At 42.1% G+C, this 22,730-nt stretch overlaps 2 protein-coding genes and 1 pseudogene across 9 annotated transcripts in view; 2 read left to right on the top strand and 1 right to left on the bottom strand.

Moving 5' to 3' along the window:
- Fhl1 (four and a half LIM domains 1) overlaps positions 1-7,333 on the top strand; it is a 58,692-nt gene extending 51,359 nt beyond the window's left edge. For 2 of the 6 annotated variants that reach the window (XM_070039658.1, XM_070039657.1), the window contains exons 3-7: positions 1,338-1,519; positions 2,852-3,029; positions 3,631-3,800; positions 4,293-4,479; positions 5,159-5,571. In XM_070039658.1, coding sequence (XP_069895759.1) covers positions 1,364-1,519; positions 2,852-3,029; positions 3,631-3,800; positions 4,293-4,479; positions 5,159-5,430 — 963 coding nt within the window. In that variant the 5' untranslated portion in view covers positions 1,338-1,363 and the 3' untranslated portion in view covers positions 5,431-5,571. Of the gene's footprint in view, positions 1-1,337; positions 1,520-2,851; positions 3,030-3,630; positions 3,801-4,292; positions 4,480-5,158; positions 5,573-5,815 lie in introns of those variants that run through there. The other 4 variants (XM_070039662.1, XM_070039660.1, XM_070039659.1 and 1 more) reach the window with 4 other exon arrangements.
- Positions 7,334-12,159: 4,826 nt separating this feature from the next.
- Positions 12,160-22,730, bottom strand: part of Map7d3 (MAP7 domain containing 3) — a 40,389-nt gene continuing 29,818 nt past the window's right edge. For 2 of the 3 annotated variants that reach the window (XM_070038906.1, XM_070038907.1), the window contains exons 11-14: positions 22,127-22,214; positions 19,694-19,865; positions 12,704-13,056; positions 12,160-12,283 (exon numbers count right to left, since the gene is read on the bottom strand). In XM_070038906.1, the coding sequence (XP_069895007.1) occupies positions 12,276-12,283; positions 12,704-13,056; positions 19,694-19,865; positions 22,127-22,214 (621 nt within the window). In that variant the 3' untranslated portion in view covers positions 12,160-12,275. Of the gene's footprint in view, positions 12,284-12,703; positions 13,057-19,693; positions 19,866-22,126; positions 22,215-22,730 lie in introns of those variants that run through there. The other variant, XM_070038908.1, reaches the window with a different exon arrangement.
- LOC138840519 (U6 spliceosomal RNA) lies at positions 16,531-16,630 on the top strand (annotated as a pseudogene).

Below are 22,730 nucleotides of genomic sequence, written 5' to 3'. Positions count from 1 at the left end.
ACTTGAAGTGAATAAAATAATGAATTCCTAAATGTTAGAACTTCCTTGAATATGCCTTTTCTTGGTTGACCTGAAAGAGATTGATTCTAGACTGCCACAAATCAGAGAACATTGTGCCAACTAATTCATAGTTGCAAAGCTAGCTAGTGTCAGCTGAGAATGCTACTTTGTTAAAACTCTTTGTGGCCCTGTAGTTCAGGCCTCAGAGATTTGTCAACTAACTATCTGGGACAAAACTCTTGGGATCTGTTTGGGGACCAAAACTACTACTGCCAGATTTCAAGTAAATACAAGCATTTCAAACAAGGATTTATTGTGGGCCTAGTGTGGTACAATTACCTATTTTGTGTGTGTGTGTGTGTGTGTGTGTGTGTGTGTGTATGTGTGTGTGTTTTTTGCAGTAATGGGATTTACACTCAGGACTTTATGTCAGGCAGGTGCTTTATCACTTGAGCCATACCTCCAGTCTTTTCTCCTTTTTTGAGATAAAGTCTTGCTTTTTGCCTGGGCTGGCCTGGACCACAATCTTTTAAATTGATCTTTCTGTTTCTGAGATGACAAGCGCACAGCACTACGCACTGTTTTTATCAGTTGAGATAGTTTCACAAACATTTTGCCTAGGCTGGCATTGAACTCCTAACATCGCTTCCTGAGTAGCATGAGCCAGAGCTTCCAGCTACCTGTTAAGTTTATGTTCCAATGAACAAATAGGAGAGACTGAGGCCTCTAGAGCATACTCTTTCCCCTGGAAATTGACGATGGGAGAGGTAGAGCTTGCAGAGTGTACTGTGACATTTATAGGCAGCCCTCAGAGCAGAGGGCCCGGCTATGCTTCCTGCACTAACCAGTGGGCTACCTTATGGGCCAATGCTGTATGCGCACAGGGCACCATGCTCTGCCTTCATGTAAAACAATTTCTTCTTTCTGGCCCATTCCATCTACCCTTCACTCCTTCAGCTTACTCCTCTCAGTGACTGAACCATACCAGCTGTGAGCCACTTGTCTCCTGCAGTGTCCTTTGTAAGTCAGCACAGTTGTCCATCCAGGCAAGGATTTCTGCCATCTCCCCAAGGAGACACTGGCCTGGAGCCTGTGGCACTTGGACAGTGGGACTTGGCGTACTTTCTTCCCGGGAGCTATAGTTAAATATCAGTTGCTTTGGTACCCAGCAGCTAGCCAGGCTGCAGGGGGCTATCTGGACTGTGGGCAACAGACCCAAGACATTCAGAAGGTTTTCCTGGCCAAGTGCAGCAGTACCAGGTGCCTCCCCGGATCCTCAGCAACAGACCCTCCTTGCATTTCCAGTGGTCATTTGTCCAACTTACTTGTCTGTGCAGGTCCCTCCAGGTATAAGGTGGGCACCATGGCTGAGAAGTTTGACTGCCACTACTGCAGGGATCCCTTGCAGGGAAAGAAGTATGTGGAGAAGGATGGCCATCACTGCTGCCTGAAGTGCTTTGACAAGTTCTGTGCCAACACCTGTGTGGAATGCCGCAAGCCTATCGGTGCAGACTCCAAGGTAACTTACTCTCTTGTCTATGTGTTAACTGGATGGGCTGAGGTTCACTTGATGCCTGACGGTGCTTCTGCTATTCCTAGCAGTTAAATAATGGCTCTTGGACTAGCTACACCCCCTGGCTGCCTCTTTTTGATTATATAGGTGGAATATCTCTTATCTGAGGTATTTGGCAGCAGAAGTGTTTCAGATTCTGAATTTGTACTTTATGGAGGAACTGAGAATTGAACCCAGCTGTTTCACATCCTAGGCAAGCATCGAACACTTGAACCACACCCTAGCCATTTTATTTGTTTGCTGTTTTTGTTTTTGTTTTTGAGATGTGGGCTCTCACCAACTTTGCCCAGGCTGGCCTTGAACTCATGATACTCTTGCCTCTACCCTCTCAAGCAGCAGGAATTACAAGCAAGCACCACCACACATATCTTGGTCATGGACCCAAGTCCTAACACAAAAACTAATTTATGTTTTGCCTACCATTATATACATAGGCAAGGGTGGTTTTCCTACAATATTTTAAAATAATTTTTTTCCCGTTTCTCTTTAGGGATGAGCAATATCTCCCATCCTTTTGTTTTTTTTATTTTTTATTTTTTTTAAATTTAATTTTATTTTATTTGTGAACATACTGTACAGAGGAGTTACAATTACATGGGCAGGATAATGCGTACATTTCTTACCAAGCATTGCAGCCTCCTCCTTTGTTTACCCTTCACATCAATCTCTTTGTTGCTTTGTATGTCCCTCCCCCACAGTATAACCCCGGCTTTCACTATATTTGATGTCAGTATAACTTGTGGAGGAGATGGGGAAAAACCAGTTGTTTAAGGATACAGGTGGACCTGTTGCAACAATGAGAAGTACTAGTTGTCATGTCCAAAACGAGCTTTTAAAATAATTTTTGCATGAAACAAAAGTTTGATATCCACAGCTGAAGGAGCTGGGAGGGTCTTGTTTTCCTTGGGGACACTCAATAAACTTAACTATTAGGATTCAGAGTTTAACTGATCTAGGATGGAAGCCAGGTGTGGAATTTTCTACACGGGCTTTAATGTTGGCCCTCAGACAATTTCAGATTTGGGAGCATTTTGGATTGCAGATTTGGGAATGAAGATTGCTCACCCTCTACTCTTAAGTATTTGAGGAATTGGGATTTTCGTCTGATTACAATGTTCTTCCTATCTATCAGTCCTAAGAACCCTTACTTCAGGGCTCCCTCACACATAGGGGACTGTTTGTGTGGAAGGGAGTTAACTCTGAGGCCTTGATGGGAGAATTCCAGCGTCTATCCTGGTGTCCCTCAAAGCAATGCCCCCTGTTCCGCTTGTTTTCCAGGAAGTGCACTACAAGAACCGCTTCTGGCATGACTCTTGCTTCCGCTGTGCCAAGTGCTTTCACCCCTTGGCCAATGAGACCTTTGTGGCCAAGGACAACAAGATTCTGTGCAACAAGTGTGCTACTCGTGGGGAAGACAACCCTAGGTGCAAAGGGTGCTTCAAGGCCCTTGTGGCAGGTACTTTTCCCCCTTCCACACTGGGCTGCCAGGGAAGAGGCCCTAAGGGCAGACAAGATGTGGGCTTGATTGGTGTGTGTGTGGGGGGGGGTGTTAACGTTGCTGTGAGATGCTTTGAGGTTTTAGCATATATATGTACACATATACATACACGTATATATGCGTACACATATATGCTCGCACACACGCACACACTCGGAGACTAAAGAACACTGGGCAAGAGAAGCCTGTGGCAAGAGAATGAAGTGAAAAGTATGTAGCGCTCTCTCATTTGGGTGTAGTAAGTGATCGAAGCATGCTTCCCCTTCAGGGTATATATGTATATATAATATATCTGACATATATATTATATATATTCCTTTTGAATCTCTTTAAGGCTACACAGGGGGTAAAGGTGGGGGAGTGGGGATTAGGCTTCTCATCCTAAAATAATACTTCGGGGGTCCCCACCCACAACAGAACCCTGGGTTGGCATGGAGAGCTTAGCTGGAGGCATGAGGCCAGTGATTGCAGGGCCTGCACCCCTCAACTCCTCTTCCTGAGTGGATGCAGCCCCCTGCAGAGCCTATCAGCGGGGCTACACACTCACTTCCCTCTGCAGGAGACCAGAACGTGGAGTACAAGGGCCTCGTGTGGCACAAAGACTGCTTCACGTGCAGCAACTGCAAGCAAGTCATCGGGACTGGAAGCTTCTTCCCGAAAGGGGAGGACTTCTACTGTGTGACTTGCCATGAGACCAAGTTTGCCAAGCACTGCGTGAAGTGCAACAAGGTATGTGCGCAAGGCAGTTGTGCATTCAACTGTTGTCTCTAGGAGTGTTTCACAGTTTGCAGAGCACTTGCACACACACTATCCCATTCCATCCTCACGACAGCCCTGTGACGTAGGAATTATTGTGCCCATTTTACAGATGCGGGGACTGAGATTCGAAAGTTGTGTCCAGACTACTTCACGCTGTCAGTGTGTCTGTTCAGTCTGGTGGCACAGGCGGTTGGCACTGGGCTGAGCTGGGCAGTCCTGGCTCTGGATGTCTGCCTTCGCCATTTCATTGCCCATGTAACTTTCCAAAGGGCTCATCATCTCTGAGCCTTGGTTTCTTCATCTGTAAATTGGGGATAATAATAGCACCTACCTCCCATGGTTGTTGTGGAGATCAAATGAGATCTTTTATACCAGAGCACCCAGCACAGTGCCTGGCACATGGTAGGCACTCAAAAAGAATGGTTGTTGAATCTGAATCCAGTGCTACACTCCCTGGTCTAGGCCATCACATCTGGAGGAATCACTTACCAGGATCAGCCCTGGCATGCCGATTGCTTTGTGTGTGTTACCTGCTCTAAGAAGCTGGCTGGGCAGCGTTTCACCGCTGTGGAGGACCAGTATTACTGCGTGGATTGCTACAAGAACTTTGTGGCCAAGAAGTGTGCTGGATGCAAGAACCCCATCACTGGTAGGCTAAAGAGTCCTTGCTAAGTCTGCCAGGCTAGGTTTTGCGCATGGTAACCATCTCTCATTTTCCTGAGTCGTAGGTTTCATCCACAAACGTCCCTAAGGATTGCCCTTTGGCCCTTGCCATTGTAGTTGCAAAGGCCCCTTCCCAATAGCATTGGATTCTCCCCCAGGTCAGGTTAGCCTTTGCAATGCAGAACACTTCCTGACTACTGCTGACCAACTAACTAACAATGCCAATTCACAAGCCTGAGACCCACTGCCTTGGGCCATAGGCAGGCACTGCGCCAAGGGGGGTTGTGGGGGCAGAGGGAGGGGCTGGGGTACCGGAGAAGGGGGGGAGAGGGGAGAGAGGGGAGAGAATGCGCTGAGGGACTGGGGAGGGCCAAGAGGAAGGGGGGGTGGGCTGGGGAGGCTGCAAAGGCATCACCTGGCTTTACAATACCCCATAGCTGAAGGTTAGTGGAGAGGTGCCTGCCGTTAGGGCTTTTTTTTTTTAATTTGTTTATTTAAAGGTTTTTTGTTTTTTGTTTTTTGCGATCAGAAGCAAAGCTAATCACTTCATTCCTCATCTTGCGGCCGCGCTCCACGTGCCCTCGGCCCTTTCCCCTTCCTCCAATTTTCCCATCTCCCCGGAGAGCCTTGAAATGTACATTTGAGAAGACTTTTGCCATCCTCAGGGAAAAGGACTGTGTCAAGAGTGAGCCACCCAGTCTCTAAAGCTAGGAAGCCCCCAGTGTGCCACGGGAAACGCTTGCCTCTCACCCTGTTTCCCAGCGCCAACCTCCGGGGCAGGCATCCGGGTGGAGAGAGGACTTGTCCCTCGTGGGTGGTGGTTCTTTATAGAAAAAATCGAAGCTTAGCCGCTCCTCGAGGCCCGGTAAGTGCACACCCCACAAACGGCCCAAGTTTGCCTCCTGGTGGCCACTTTGATGCCATGGCCCTGACCTAAATCAAAGAAACTGGTTTTGCTGGGAGGTCCGTGCGCGTCCCAGGGCAATAGATAGTGGTGGTGTGGGAGTATGGGTTCATTAAATCAGGGAAGCCCATGGCTGAGCTCTGGCATCTTCTCAGGTCCTTGAGTGCCGTAACAGGGTTGCAGTGGCATGGGGGACAGTGGCGGCGTGGGGGACAGTGCACAGTGGGGGACAGATGCACGATGGAGTGGAGAGGAGGGGGGTGGGATGCAGGGCAAATCCTGGCTCTGTGTGCTTGTTGGCTCTGTGAACACACAAGTCGTCATTTTACCTCTGCATCATGGCTTCCTGGTCTGTATTCATTCAGCTGTCTTTCTTGTTTTCTTTTGTGTGTGTGTGTATGTGTGTTTTTAACTACAGGGTTTGGTAAAGGCTCCAGTGTGGTGGCCTATGAAGGACAATCCTGGCACGACTACTGCTTCCACTGCAAAAAATGCTCCGTGAATCTGGCCAACAAGCGTTTTGTTTTTCATGGGGAGCAGGTGTATTGCCCCGACTGTGCCAAAAAGCTGTAAATTGATGGGGGCGTCTGTCCTGTGAAACGGAATTTCAGTCATGTTTTTTTGTGCCCCTGTTCTTTTCTCTGCCCTACACCATTGATAGGGGAAGAGTGGTTTTGCACCTCTTTAAACTTCTCCCTTCTGTCCTTTCTATTGTTTTGCAGTGTTGCTCAAATAAGGACAAACAATGATTGTATTAGGATTTAGCAACAAGCATCCTTGCAGCAAAGTTAATTTCTCTACCGCTGCAATGAGCAAACAAAAACTTAGAATTGACTCTTCTGCATGTTTATCATAGAGCAGAAAAGTGTTAACCATTTAGCCACTTTGTGATGTAAGCAAGAAACATAAGCGATAAAGCTCCTGCTGAGCTGCCTTTCCAGGCTCAGCTGGGACCCGCCATGTAGTAAGTCATATGGCGTGCAAGAGTTGCAGCGGCTGCTGCAGCTCACGGCTCACGCTCTTTGGTGAGCAGAAAAAGAACTTGCTGGAATGCATGGTTTAACTTCCTCCTCAAAACTCTGACCCTCCTTCTATTCTTTTGTGATCTCACCTGACTAACATTGAATTTCCGAAAAGTTAACATTTGAACTTAGCTGTAAGTTTCCCCCCTACTAACGTCCGATTCTCTTCCCCCCCCCAGTGGCATGTTTTCTGAGCGTTCCCACTTTAAAGTACGGAATATATAGGTGACTGGGAAGGTGTACACGCCTACCTGAGAAAACGAACCTGTTTCAGAGCCACATTGTCACAGTGGAAGCTTGACAAAACTCACCCTTCCGTCCTTTTTATTTCTTTTCAATGGCATTTTGAATAGTAAAAATAGTTTATGGGTTTGGAAACTTGCATGACATGGAGCCCCCTCAGGTGTCACTGCAGTTTGGAGATTCAGCCTACAGAAGTGAGTGACTGTAAAGCTCTTGAGGGGTAGCTTAAGCAGGCAGCAGGCTGCGTCAACGTGAATATCACATTTCAAAACCATGACAAGTGAAATCCCTTTGTAAAATAAAAGTTGTCGGCTCTTTGTCCATGTGTTCAAGAGGACTACGAAGTCCCTATTCTTGTGATTCCTAGGAGGTTTCCTCGAGAGCTTAGCTCTCTCTGGGGAAGTGGGGCAGCCACTCGCCTCACACGCAGAACTAGCTTTTCACAGTTTGCTTCCCTGAAATTGTGGGATCACCTACTTATTGTATTCTCCATGATTATATTACAGATATAATGAGAAAATAATCAAAAGTAAACATGTAATGACAATACATATTGGAATTCTTGTAGAAGTGGTTGTAGACACCGATGCTTCATTTCTGCATTCTGTCATTAGCTGTTATCATCTAATGTTTCAGTGTATCCTTACAGAAATAAAGCAGTATAGAAAGAACTTGCCTCCTGTCTTTTCATTCTGCTCAGAAAAAGTATCACAAGCATCACAAATTCAGAACCTTTTTCAGGCTTCAGCACTACCCTCAGTTCAGTATAATTATTTAGAACATATGAATTATAAGAAGACTAACCTAGCCAGCCGTCGGTGGCTCAATCCTAGCGACTCAGGAGATCACAGTTCAAAGCCAGCCCAGGCAAGAAAGTCCGAGAGACTCTTAATCTCCAATAAACCACCAGAAAATCGGAAGTGGCACTATGGCTCAAGCGGTAGAGTGCTTGCCTTGAGCTGAAGAGCGCAGGGACAGTGCCCAAGCCCAGAGTTCAAGCCCCACAACTGATAAATAAATAAAACCTATAAATACCACTCTGATCCAGTATAACAAAAAACGTGAGACCACCCTAACCCTGGAGAGTTTCCCTCAGATTTGCATATCATTTAAAAAGGACAGATTGAGATGGGCACTGGTGGCTCATGCCGGCAATTCTAGCTACTCAGGAGGCTGAGATCTGAGGATCGCAGTTTGAAGTCAGCCTGGGCAGGAACCTCCATGAGACTATCTCTAATAAACTACTCAAAAAAGCTGGAAGTGGCACTGTGGCTCAAGTGGTAGATGCTCTGAGCAAAAAGAAGCTCAGGGATAACACCCAGGCCCAGAGTTCAAGCCTCAGGACCAGCAAAAAAAAAAAAAAATTAATTTTATTTGGCCTTGATGGTGCAGTTGGAGATGGAATCCCAGAATAGTTGTATTACTGAGAAGGAATTATGGCCCATAATTCACTTAGGAGGGACTTCTTCATGGCTCCTTTCCTTTATGGCCACTGGAACATGTAGACAATCACTATCCCTTCAACTATAGCTGACTGCTTAGAGGCTCTCATTCCCCCTTGTACCTTGGACTCATGTCTCCAGTTAGAGAGGAAAAAGTGGGCAGAGGGAGAAGCTGGCTTGGCATGCAGGCCCTCAGTGAATGCTGCTTCAAGATCAGCAACTGCGTAATTCCTTTACATGAGGCTCATGTGCTCAGGTCACTTACCCCTGTGGTCATATCAAGATGGCTGAGGGCTTCTGGGAAGCAGGGAACTGCTGCCTCCATTTCCTCCCCTGGAAGAGCCGACAGACCTTCAAGGCGCCTCATCAACTACATTGCAGTTAAGAATGGCAATGGAGGAAGGTGTTAAGCTTTGATTAGCCCAATGCCCAATATGAGAACAAACACTAAACACTTCGGTGCTAGCATTTGCCATCTATGAGGGAAACTGAAACCTGTCAGAGATCATAAGCTATGTGTATATGTGTGTGCGCGCGCACATGTGCCTGTGCATGCGTGTGCGCGTGCACTTGTGTGCATGCATGCTAGGGATTAAGCCCAAGGCCTCACATGGCCATGAGCATTTGTAAATGTGGAACATCTTGTGTGTTTTTCTCTAGAGGTTTTAGCTGTTAAAATATTTGTCAGTGAAGGGTACACCTCGGTTTTGGGGGACCCATCATGCTAGCCTCAATACCATATAACTTTATGTTCTCTACTTGGCTCTTTTAGTCCCCACCATTGCACTTCCACCCAGCCCTCCTTTCTGTTGTGTGAGTTCTGCCTTACTCCAATGCATTAGCTGTACATTTTACATTTTCAACAGACTGCCCACTCCTACCTTGCTCATGCAGAAAACAGGCCCATCAGGCATTAACCTTGGCTACAGATTGCTATACAATGCCTGCTCTGAGCATTTAAGTGCCTTCATAAGCAAACACCTCACACTTTGGGTCTCATCTTCACAGCCACACTGGGTCTAGAAGTTCAGAGAGGTTAAGGTGCTTCCCTAAGGTCTCACAGCTAATAAATGACCATTCAAGCCCGTAGTGCATCAATTATGACACTGAATTGTCATAGGAGTGGACACAATTACACAAGGAAAATATTCATACATGGTATTCATTATTTTTAGTAGGCATTTGTGTATGTTGAGTGAGATTAGGCACAGGAGGAATGTAGGTAAATTTCTTTTTTTTTTTTTTTTTTTGGGTCCGGTTGTGGGGCCTGAACTCTGGGCCTGGGCGCTGTCCCTCAGCTCTTCAGCTCAAGGCTAGCGCTCTACCACTTGAGCCACAGCACCACTTCCGGCTTTTTTCTTTTTGCTTATATGGTGCTGAGGAATCGAACCCAGGGCCTCAGGCTTGCAAGGCAAGCGCTCTACCACTGAGCCACCTTCCCAGCCCCTGTAGGTAAATTTCTAATTACCATATTGTCAGCATAAGTCAAAAACATCAATTTGTGGCTAACAGGATTCTGACAGGAGTCAGGCTGCCTGGGTCCAAATTCTGACTGCTCTGTGACTCTTTAGTAATGGGCAAGTTACTTAATCTCACTGCATTTGTGTCTTCTGCCTATAAAAACCACATGACACTGAGTGCTCAGTGGTGTGAACACTATCTTGTAAAAGTGCTAAATCAATGTTAATAACAACTTTGTTCTCAGTACCAATGGTACTGCTCTGGTATCTCTACTCTACTCTGTAAGCTACATGACACCATTTTACTCTCAATGTAGCAAAACTTGTTAAGAGAACACTTTGCTTCCACAGTTCCCAACCATTGAATCAGTAAGCCCTGATTCTACACTTGTTAGATGAGGCACTCCTAGCTGAATAAAATACATGGAGGGTGTGCATTTGCCAGGCTTGAGGTATATCCAGCTTGCTTGTTCATAACATTTTCTAGAATGTACAGTGAGGAGTGGCTGCGACAACATTTGTAAGCACTAGATTCCTAAGATTGTAGAAAAACAAGGACTTGGTCTTATCAAACACAAACTTACTATACACTACAGCTTGCATGTGTTTGTGTACTGGTTATTCTTTTTAAGATAGGGCCTTCCTATGGGGCCTAGGCTGGCCATGAACTCATAATCTTGCTTCAGCTTCCTGAAACTTGAGATAACAGGTGTGTGCCACCACACCTGACATAAAGTTTAAGACTAAATATTAAACATTTACATAGGCCACCAGAACATTTGTTTTGCCATCTGCAGTAACAGAAATGTCATGGAAAAAATGTATTTTTAAGAGCACATAAAGAGTACAAGACTTTAAAAATCAAGTGAACAAAACATTTGCAAAAAGCAAGTAGGGCAAGGTGTTGGTGGCTTACACCCCTAGCTACTCAGGAGGCTGAGATCTGAGGATGACGGTTCAAAGCCAGCCTGGGCAGGAAAGTCTGTGAAACTCCAATTTACTAGAAAACCGGAAGTGATGCTGTGGCTCAAAGTGGTAGATCGCTTGCATTGAGCTGAAGAACTCAGGGACAGCACCCAGGTCCAGAGTTCAAGCCCCATGTCCAAAACAACAACAACAAAAAAGCAAGTAGGTTTTCCTCATCAGAGGCAAATACCAAATCCAAAGTCCAAAAGGGTAAAATGTTCACATGTTCTCAAACTAAATAATCAAGATGGTTTCACAAGCTTGTGAATGTACTTGGGTTAAAATGGGGACTTTTAGCAGATTTAGTGGCACTCACTTGTAACCTCAGCTACTTGAGAGACTGAGGGAGGATTGTTGACACCAGTAGTCACCCTGAGCAAACAACACCTTGCTCAAAGGAAAAAGAAAGAAAGAAAAAAGTAGGGACTGTTATGCCATAGTACTCTGAATAGCAAATAGAACCAGGAATTAGAATATTATTTTGCTTTTACTAATGCAAGACTGCTTCAAACTTTTTGTGATTCAGAACTGAAAATTCAGCACCATTAAGACAAGGAATGTACATTTAGTATGTGTGTGTGCGTTTGTTTTTCCCAGTCCTGGGGCTTGAACTCAGGGCCTGGGCTCTGTCCCTGAGCTTCTCCAAGATCACAGCTAGCACTCTACCACTTGAGGCAGAGTTCCACTTCCGGCTTTTTTGTGTGCTTAATTGGAAGTGAGTCTCACAGACTTTCCTGCCTGGGCTAATTTGAACTGTGATCCTTAGATCTCAGCCTCCTGACTAGGTAGGATTACAGGCATGGGCCACAAGTACCTCGCTTATATTTAGTTCTATGGAAAGACATATCCTTTGTGTGTACATATATGTGTATAAAATATATACATATACATATATGTGTACAACTGTGTGCCTATCACAGATATTAGTTCCAATTCTGTCTTCCTAGTCAGTGCCTAGAGAAAGGCAAACATTTTTATTACCTGTCTCTAGTCTAAATGTATACTGAAGGACAGGTTTGGGGGAGTACAAACAGAAAAAGATGATAAACACTTGACATTTTGAACAATTGAACATACACCATGGCAACAGCCAAGTACAACAGAAAGTTATCTATATTTTTGCATGGAAATCAGTGTGTGCTTAAAAAGAAATATAGACAAGACTAAAGGATGCTGACAGTTCTGAAGTTACATTTTCTAAGACTCCCAGCATTTGAATGCATCAACAGAAGAATTAAAAACATACACCTATCATGGTAAATTTTTACTATGCTATGCAACTTTCAGTATTTATGTATTACAGCCTGACACAGCTCCTGAGAGCAAGCTGACTCCTGAGCACAGTCTATTATGTTTCATATACAATCAAATTGAATTCCCAGTTGTTAGAATTTATGTCATTCTTAAATAGAATAAGCACTATTTTAGGATTTCAAATGCTACAACAGGATGATCTGCTCAATACGGTTTTTTAAAGAAATGCTATCATCATTTAATTAAAAACGCCAGCAATGCACCAACACATACACAAAAAGTGAGACACTGATGAATGCAAGCAAAACATCCTTTACTTATTATTATTCCCACAAGGGAATGATGACATTGTTGGAAGAAGTCATCGCGATGATCTTCAAAATGTTGGTTTTCTCTCTTTTCATTGATGTTAAGTCTGGGCTAAGATTTCCTGGTTGATGGTTGGACTAAGATTTACTGGTTGATGGCTGGTGAATTAAGACCCATGATGCCTAGTTTTCTAGTTGGAGTGGGGGGAAAAGAAAGAAATGATCAGTAGAGAAGATGCATGGTGTCTGGCAACTCTTGGAGCTGCTGACACCCTGACACCCTTATAAAAAAAAAAAAACTCCTCAACTTCCTCAGCCCAAAAAGGAGCTCACATTACCTCACTTAAGTATAAAGAGAGCCTCTCAAGGAGAGAAAACAAATGGACTCAGTTTTGGAAACAAGATGTAGGACTAATTCCAAAGATTTCCTTAACCCTCTGCTCTAGAAAAACATTTGGGCTTGCCAAAGAGCTCAGAGAAGTCTGGGAGTTTGGAGAGAATTAATTTTTTATGTCGAACAGAAAACGTGGAATATAAAAATTAGAACCAAGTCATCTACACTACTGAAATTAATGTAATAGAAAATTCTTCTAGATCATTTCTGTACTCACCATTATCTTCTTCCTCTTCATAGACTGCCCCAGGCAAGCTGGAAGATGGTTCACCTTTCTGTTGACCTAGATGAGAAAATGAGGTCTTATGTACATAAGTTTGGGGCACTATCCCTTTGTTCTTGTATAATAAGGATATCTGAAAACTTAGTTGAGGCGAAGTATGGTCCTTTAAGTTATATTTGTAGCTGTTCATTACGGAGTTGAGGATAGGTGATTCGGTAGGGTAATTGAGATCAATTAGTTGGCTATCTCTCCATCTACTCATGTTGGTATTCAATAATGATCGGGCAATGTCGTTCATTTCGTTTCCAGTTTTAGCTACAAAAGTAGACAGTCTTCGAGTAGATGGTCTGGAAAGAGATACTGTGGTTAGAGTCTTGATTATTCTAAAACCAAGATTCTACCCTGAGAGAAGTGTGGTCTAATTTCTACTATATCTTGGATGTTAATGAACTTTCCAAATCCTACATTGGGAACGCTGGAAAGGACCCTGGAAATCATAGGGACAATCACATAAATGTTCCAATGATATTTTAGAAAGCCCTATGGAAGGGCTGAGAAGGTGGCTCAGTGGTAGAGCGCTCGCCTTGCATGCCTGAGGCCCTGGGTTCGATTCCTCAGCACCACATAAGAAAAAAGAAAAAAGCTGGAAGTGGCGCTGTGGCTCAAGTGGTAGAGCACTAGCCTTGAGCTGAAGAGCTGAGGGACAGTGCCCAGGCCCAGAATTCAAGCCCCACAACCGGACCCCAAAAAAGAGAGAGAGAGAAAAAGAAAGCCCTATGGAAGCACCAGGACCTAAGAGCAGCTAATATCTTCAAATTGTCCAAGGATATAGTAGTAAGGCACAGGAATCCAATTCAGTGTTCTTTCTCCAAAGTTATGCCACCATCTCCTAGTAGACTCCTGCTTCTGTGGCCTTTGCAGATTTGTGGGTTTTTTTTTTAAGGCTAATCATTCTGGTAGTGTTCCTTTTCAAGAAACAATTCTTTGTTGTTGTTGTTCTTGTTGGTTGTGGGGCTTGAAGTAAGTGTCTGGGCACTGTGTCTGAACTTTTTTGCTCAAAGCTAATAATGCTCTACCACTTGAGCTACAGTGCCACTTCGGCTTTATGATGGTTAATTGGAGATAAGAGTCTCACGGGCATTTCTGCCTTGGCTGGCTTTGAACCATGATCCTGAGATCTCAGCCTCCTTGAATAGCTAGGATTACAGGTGTGAGCAACCAACACCCAGCTAACAAACCACTGTTGATCTCCTGACCTAACCTATAATTCTATTTCTCCATAACGGCCACTGAGTTGTAGTGTGAATGAAAATAGGTAGTGAAAAATGTCTGATTATAGCAGTCACTCAAGAAATTCAACACTAAGCGGGTAAACAAGAGAGATTTGAGGGCATATGCATCTGGCTTGAACTTGGCCGCTGCCCTCAAGAAGTAGGATGATGGGCAAATTAAGGCTTTTAGTTTCTCTGTACCTCACTTTTCTTATCTATAAAAATTTAAACAAGCTGGGTGCCAGCTCGACAAGAAATGTACTCATCACCTTACTCATGTAACTGTAACCCCTCTGTACAGCATCTTTACAATAAAATAAAATTTAAAAACAGAACAATGAACAAGAAAAATATAAATAATGGAAAATAATTGGAAACAACCTGTTGCTCTAACTCTGGCTCCCTGGAGCAAAGAATGAGGAGGGGAAAGCCAAAGTTATAACCAATAGGTAATCCAGGTAAACCTAGTGACAATAAACTGGGAGTCATAGCTATAAGGGAAACCCAGAGTTCTTATAGGCTTCAAATCTAGTGTGGGAATTTGGTACAGCATTGCTTCTCCTGAATGACAGGCTATCATTGGAGAAGAAACACATTTTGGCATTTGCCATAGCTCAGAGAGCAATAGGCATGGGCCATCTTGAGAGAGGGCCTACTGTTCAAGATTGTGCTAGTATGAGGCTTCTAAAAATAAGAAACAACTAAAACTTAGGCAGCTTCAGGACACCTAGCCACAGTATCGGTGTGGGAGATGGCCAGAAAAGGTGGTTATGGAGAGGAGAAGGGTTACATGTGGGTAACAGAACTGATGAGGCGTTTAAGTAGCATGGAATAAGTTTAGTGTTGCAGCTCTCTGACTCTGTGGAGAGGAGTCAACACTATCACTTTGGATCACAATAGAAAAAAAGGTGGTGAATTACTTAGTCTCTGGGAGTTACTTTCCAGCTGTGTGAGCTTTGCTGTCAGGCAGGACTGAGAGCTCTGAACACCTGTCCCATAGTCTTACTTGATTTCACCAATTGGTTGCCGCCCAAAGGGTGGTTGAGTGATATCTGAGAGGCTCGGATCAGCACAAAAATTCTGGTTCCACACTTATCCCCTTTCAGTTAAGGTCTTTTGGCTTGTCCCATTCTCCAGATCATTTGGAGAAAACTCTAAGTTTGTGTGTTTGCTGCCTCTGGAGGCATAAACTGAAGTGGCATGTGGAACAAATGAGAATCTGCCAGACTCACAGGCTCCTTATGGCCATCAAGTGAAGCTTCTAAAGTGAATGCAGTCTTGAAGCCAACAATTGACTCTTGACTGAACTCCATCCTCAGCCCATATATAGCATTAATTTGTACACTAGGAATTACAAGAGAATATAAATATACAATTGCAAGACTTTAGGAAGGATATAAATAAACAACTGAATGAAATAAGGATGTGATGTAAGATATGAAAGAGAAGATTAATAAAGACATAAAAATCCTAAAAAGAATTAAATTGAAACTCTGGAAATGAAAAGCTCAAGTCAAACAAAACTTCATTTGGAATCATCAAATAAAGGAATAGCAGGACTTGAAGATTGGGTAGGTGAACTAGTACATTCAGAAGTAATTAACAAAAATGTTGGGAGAGATGGGGAATGACAAAAGGGGTGACATTGTTCAAGATGCATTGCTCATAAACTAATATGTTGTATTGAAACCCGTTTGTACAACTACTTAAAGAGTAGTTTTTTTAAGGAAGTGGCTCTGTGGCTCAAGTGGTAGCATGTTAGCCTTGAGCTGAAGAGCTGAGGGACAGTACCCAGGCCCAGAGTTCAAGCCCCATGACTGACAAAAAATAAATAAATACATAAATTTGGGGGCTGGGAAGGTGGCTCAGTGGTAGAGTGCTTGCCTTGCATGCATGAGGCCCTGGGTTCGATTCTTCAGCAACACATAAGCAAAATGAAAAAAAAAAAGCCAGAAGTGGCGCTGTGGCTCAAGTGGTAGAGCACTAGCTTTGAGCTGAAGAGCTGAGGGACAGCGCCCAGGCCTAGAGTTCAGGCCCCAGGACCGGACCCCCCCCCCAAAAAAAAATCCTAAAAAGAAAAAAAGGTCATGTACCAATAGTGCATACAAGATATATAGGACACAATCAAACAACAAAAATCTATTAATCATAGGCATAGCAGAGAAGGTAGAAGCTAAGAGTGCAGAAAACATATTTAGTGTTACAACATTAAAAATTTTACAACTCTTAGAAAAGAGATAGTCATCTGCAGAAGGTTTTTAGAACACCAAATAGACAAAATTGAAAAGAACCTCTCCGTGTCATTTTATAGTTAAAACAAAACAAAGGGAAGTGGCACTGTGGCTCGAGGGGTAAAGTCCTAGCCTTTAGGTGAAGAGCTCAGGAACATCACCAGGGCCAGAGTTCAAGACCTATGACCAACCAAAAAAAAGAAAAGAAAAAAAAACAAAACAAGGACAGAACTAACTGCAAGAGAGAAAGATTGAGTCACACATAAAAGGCAAACCCATCAGTATAAATGCGGACTTGTCAATAGAAACTAAAATCCAGGCGCTCACTTTGGCAACACATATATTAAAGTTGGAACAATATAGAGAAGATTAGCATGGCCCCTGTGCAAGGAGGACATGCAAATTCATTTCATAGTTTTCTACTCTTCTGTACAACTACTCAAAGATAATAAAAATATTCACACATACAGAAAATAAAATCCATGAAGGCATGGAATTGTGTACTACAAGCCCCCAAAAACAGAGCTGACAGTCAAGATTATTATATCCACCTAAGTTATTCTTCATAATTGCAGGAAAAAATGAAAGCATCCCATTATATACAAAGAAAGTCGAAATTTATCTTGTATTTTCTCAGACTTCAATGGAATAAACCAGGAAACAATAGCATGAAGCTACAGAATTTATACAAACTCGTGGAGACTGAATGGCTCACATCTGAATGACCAGTGGATCCTTTAAAAATAAAAAGATGGGGAGGTGGAAGGAGGAAGGTCAGAGAGGAAAGGGATAGTGGGGGAACAAATGAGGGGGTAACAATGCTGGACAAGAAATGTACTCATTGCCTTACTCATGTAACTGTAACCCTCTGTACAGCATCTTTACATTAAAATTAAATAAGAAATTAAATTCCTAAAATCAAATGAAAATGATAACATTACTTATCAGAACTTACCATACACAATGAAAGTGCTTTGAAGAGAGAAGTTTTTATGTAGTTTTAAGAGGGAAGGCTATGAGTGCCTCCCTAAAAACTCGGAGTGATTTCACATGAATAAACTAATGATGTACATCAAGGGTTTAGAAAAATGAGATTAAGCTTAAAGCTCAAACTAGCAAACTAAAGTAAGTTATAAAGACCAGAGCTGAAAAATAGATTAAACTGAATGGAAAAAATACAAACACCAATGAAATAGAATTGGTTCTTTTAAAGGGTAAACAAGATTAACAAACCTTTAGCCAAACTAAACAAAAAGCAAGACACAAATTAGAAAAATTATACATGAAAGAGGTCATATCATACCAGATACCACTGAACTCTAGATGATCATTAAGGAATGTTTTTGAAAACCTAACTCCAGTAAATTGGAAAATCTGGAAGTAATGGATAAATTTCTAGACATATATGACCTACTGATTTAAGCCAAGATAGTACAACTAGCATAGGCTCAACATGAGCAGTAGAATTGAAATGGTAATTATTTTAAAAAATTAACAAAGAAAATCTGAGGACCAGATAGATTCAGTGCTAAACTCTTCCAGACATTTAAAGAACTAATACCAATCTTCTTCAAATTATTCCTCAAAATGCAAACGGAAGTAACATTTAAAAACTTATTCTATGAAGCCATTAGTATCTTAATATCAAAAATTCATAAGGACAGAACAATAAAGGAAGACAATGAGCCAATTTTCTTGATGAATATAAATACAAAGTTTTCATTAAGGTGTTTATAGACTAGCTGGGTGCTAGTGGCCCATATCTGTAATCCTCAACTACTCATGAGGCTGAGATCCAGAGGATAGATGGGCAGAAAAATCTGTATATGCAAATAACCAACTAAAGGAACACAAGGACTTGAGTTCAAATGCCAGTATTATTAAAATAAAATTCACATCAAAATGGATTAAAAAACTCAATGAAAGACCTGAAGCACTGACACTACTTTGGGAAAACATAAGGAATATACTTGAAAATATAGACATGGATAAGGGCTTTCTAAATAGGACCCCAATAGCTCAGGAAAGAAGAACAGGAACAAATGAGATTTTATAAAATTTTACAAAACCTTCTGCACAATAAAAGAAATAATAGAGTAGAGAGTTTATATAACAGGAGAAAATTTCTGTCAGATATTCATCTGATAGAGGATTAATATTCAGAATATCTAAAGAGCTCAACAAATTGAATTTATACTTAAATATTATACTTGATAAATTGGCAGATGAACTGAATGACACTTTTCAAATGAATTACAATGGCTAATAAAGACATGAAGAAAGGTGCAAACCCCTCAGCTATTGGGGAAATGCAAATTCTATCTTACTCCACCCAGAATAAACAAATGCTGGCAAGGATCTAGGAAAAAAGGAACTCTTACTCCATGTTCTTGGAATGAGTGCTCCATACTATGGGAATCAGTATGGAGTCTTTGCAAAATGATCCATGCATGCATACCACTTCTGGGTATTCAAAAGAATCAAACTACTGCAGATACTTGTATGCTCATGTGTATTGCTGCACTATTCACAATCGCCAGTTTATGGACTTAGTTTAGGTACCCATCAATATGAGTGGATAAAGAAAACATAGACTATATCTGGTTGTGGGTGGTTCTAGAATTCTAGCTATTTAGTAGACTAGCTTGAAGAATCAAAGTTTGGAGCCAGCCCAGACAGATAAATCTACAAGATTCCTATCACTAATTAACCAGAAAATAACCAGTAGTGTGATCCAAGAGGTATAACACCAGCTGTGAGGCCCAGAGTTCAAGTGCCAGTACCACCCCCCTAAAAAATTTGGTCTGTCTGTCTGTCTGTCTGTCTGTCTGTCTGTCTGTCTGTCTGTCTGTCTGTCTGTCTGTCTGTCTGTCTGTCTGTCTATCTATCTATGCACCCATCCATCCATCCACCTACCTACCTACCTACCTACCTACCTACCTACCTACCTACCTATCTGTCCAGTCAAGTTTTACACAACCACTAAGAAAAACAATTATTTTCCGGGAAAAAGTTTTATGGAACTGGAGATCATAAAATCAAGTAAATTAAGGTAGTCCTACAAAGAGGTATATCTCATGTTTTTTTTTTTTTGACATTTGTGAAATCTAGAGGAAGGTGAAACATAAGAAAACAAAGTCTTGAATGTAAAAGGACTACTGCCAGGGATATAGAAAGGAAAATGGAGAAATTTAAGAAATTAAGAGAAATTTAAGAAGGTGAATATCAACAATTCATTATATGCAGGTATGGAAATGTGATTAAACCCTTATTACAAAGAATATCTGCCAATAAGAACACGAAAATAAATAAGATGAACATAAAGAAAATGAAGATCGTTGTGGGATTAGTTTGTTTCTGTTATGGCAACTACTTGACATAGTGTTTGCTATTTGCAAGTGAAGAGCTCAATTTAAAACAGTATTTTTTTAGCATTTTGGTCATAATCTTCCCAAATATATTTGGGGAAATGAGTGTCTCACCTTGAAGTAGATGGTTTAGCAAGAAACTCAATTTTTGTTCCCTTTTCTCCGAAAGTTGTTACATATTTGTGGAAATATACTTTTCTTCCCTCCTGAAGCTCACCAGTTTCAGCTTGCAGGAAGAGCAGTTTTTGAGGTTTCACCATGTCCCTATAATACATGTCAAGTTTTTCTAAGGAAGAAAAATGAAAAATGAATTTAAACCAAAGTTAAGGTTACTGGAACAAAACAAAAGCGAAAGCTGTGATTTTGATGTAATGGAAGAAAGGTGTGTCTGTAGGCAGTGCCAGGCAGGCAGCACTTTGGGAAACCAGGCCTAGCCAGTACTGAGCTGCTTCACAAACCTGAGTTTTGGCCTGGGAGCTGCCCAATAAACACATACTCACAGTTTCTCAGTGCATAAAGTGTCTGCCATTAAGGAAGTGTTCCTTCTCCTTCACTAGGAAGGACTAATTGAGCCAGAGTACAGGGCTGCTATTTGCGTCTTTTCTCTGTGTGACTGCCCACCTAGCCAAATTGGACTCTGTCTTTGGTCATACTTCCAAAGTTTCTATTTTCAGCTTTTCTCTACCTACTAAGGCAGACCCAAGAGCTTCTGCCACTGTGTGCTCATTGCTTTTTGACTAAACTTCTTTTAACCCAATCACCTTGTGTGCAAGTATGAGTGATTGTTCATGCGTTTGTCTTTGAAGCTGAGGTGTGACTTTATATCTCTGTATCCCCAGAGCAGTGTAGAACACGTGGCATACCTGTTTTGACATTCGCTTTCAAGATAAGTATGGGTGAAGTATTTTCTCAAATGCCAATTACTACTACTATAAAGTGTTTTGTACTCATAGGGAGTGAACAACACATTTTAGAGGGCACTCACATCATGACCCAACTGTAATTTTTTTTTTTTATTGTGAGAATACCATACAGAGGAGTTACAATTACATGGGCAAGATAACGAGTACATTTCTTATCAAGCATTGTTGCCTCCTCTTTGTTTCTACTTCCCATCCCTTCCCATCCCCCCGCTTCCCCCGACCTGATCCTTCCCCCTCCCCCTCACCAAAGTTGTAAAGTTCGTTTTTCAACATACTGACTTGTACATCTCATTGTTGCAATGGGTCCACCTGTATCCCTAGTTAAATGATTTGTTTTTTCCCTTCCCCTCCACAAATGATACCAACATCAAATACAGTGAAAGCATGGGTTATATCGTGGGGGAGGGTCATACAAAGCACAAAAGAAATCATCTTATAAATATGTTAGAAACAACTGCATGAAAGGAAAAAGACACAAAAAAACATTCCCCTAACATCAACTTATCTGACGTTTTCTGCTTGACTCAGACATATACTAGTTATTGCAAATAAGGGAAACCATGGGACCTATGTTTCTTTATGCTGGAGGGGATGTGGACAGAAGGGAACCTTACTGCATTGTTGGTGGGAGTGTAAACTTGTTCAACCACTTTGGAAAGCAGTATGGAGGTTCCTCAAAAGACTCCACATAGAGCTCCCCTATGGCCCAGCAATCCCACTTTTGGGCATTTACCCAAATGATCACAAACAAGACCACACTAAAGCTACCAGCATGACTATGTTTATTGCAGCATTATTTACCATAGCTAAGGTATGGAACCAACCCAGATGCCCCTCAGTAGATGAATGGATCAAGAAAATGTGGTATATATACACAATGGAATCCTATGCTTCCATCAGAAAGAACGACATTGCCCCATTTGTTAGGAAATGGAAAGACTTGGAAAAAATTATATTAAGTGAAGTAAGCCAACTAATTTTTGAATGAGATGCAAAGGGTTATTTTAGCCAGGTGCTGGGGGATTACACTTGTAATCCTAGCTACTCAGGAGGCTGAGATCTGAGGATCACAGTTCAAAGCCATTCTGGGCAGGAAAGTCCGTAAGACTCATCTCCAGTTAATCACCAGAAAACTGGAAGTGATATTGTGGCTCAAAATGGTACAGCACTAGCCTTGAGTGAAAGAGCTCAAGGATGGCACCCAGGCCCTGAATTTAAGCCCCAGGATTAACAGAAAAAAAGTGTTATTCTACTTATAGGAAAACATGTAGGCCTTCTGAGGCTGTGAGTTATGAAATGCCAATAATCCCAATATTCAACTGAGAAAAAGTGGTCAGCGGCACTCTACTAGCACGATCTGTAAAGTAACACTGTCGGCAGCTGCTAATATTTATTGAGAGCTTTCTACATGTCAGACACTATTATCATTAGATTAATTTCACTGAAATCTCTTCAGAGTAAGACAGTATTAGCTTCCTCTTTTGCAGATTGTAAAAGCTAAACACAGAGACGTTAAGTGACCGGCTCCAAATTACAAAGCTCAGTAGTGGAGGAGCCCTGGGTAGAAGCTAAAGAAGTCCAGCTCCTAAATAGTGACTGATAGAAGCATCAGCAGCGAACAGACCTGAAGGTGACAGATTATCCTTTTCCAGTTCTTTTTTCCCATCAGCCTCATCTTCAGATGAATTGCTGCTAGATGTTTCTCGTGTAACCTGAGATTGAAAAAGAAAACCATATTATGCATAATATTTTATCATCCTGTCTTAGAATTTCAAAGAAGTCAGATTTTGAAGCTGTAGTGATAGAGCGATGGCTAACTTTTGGCATTTCATATAAAAGGTAAAGGAAACTTGTTAGCCCCAACAATCTACAAGGGAATAAACGCAGATGGCCCTGTTCTAGCTTTCAGTTAAGGGAAAGATAATTAAGAATGAAGTATTTCCCTGAGCAAAAGTCCAGAAATTACAACTACACCTTTGAGCTCCATTTATCCTCTGCTTGCTTGGTAATGTGAATCCGGGTGGAATCAATCAATAAAGAATTAAAGTGTTCTTGGCCACTGCACAAGGCCAAACTTGTTGGACTGAATGAACTTTGAGATGGTGGACTACCAGCACTTATCACAAATGACATATCTATTCTACATTCTCATGCTACTTAATAGTAGGAATGACCACAACTGTGAAAGTACAAACAAATAGTATATCAATTTTGCAACAAAATTTCAA

This window comes from Dipodomys merriami, unplaced genomic scaffold, assembly GCF_024711535.1.
Source record: "Dipodomys merriami isolate MVZ:Mamm:240054 unplaced genomic scaffold, mDipMer1.0.p SCAF_3, whole genome shotgun sequence".
Classification (NCBI taxonomy): domain Eukaryota; kingdom Metazoa; phylum Chordata; class Mammalia; order Rodentia; family Heteromyidae; genus Dipodomys; species Dipodomys merriami.
Note: the sequence above shows the minus strand (reverse complement) of the source record. Positions and strands in the feature narration are given on the sequence as shown.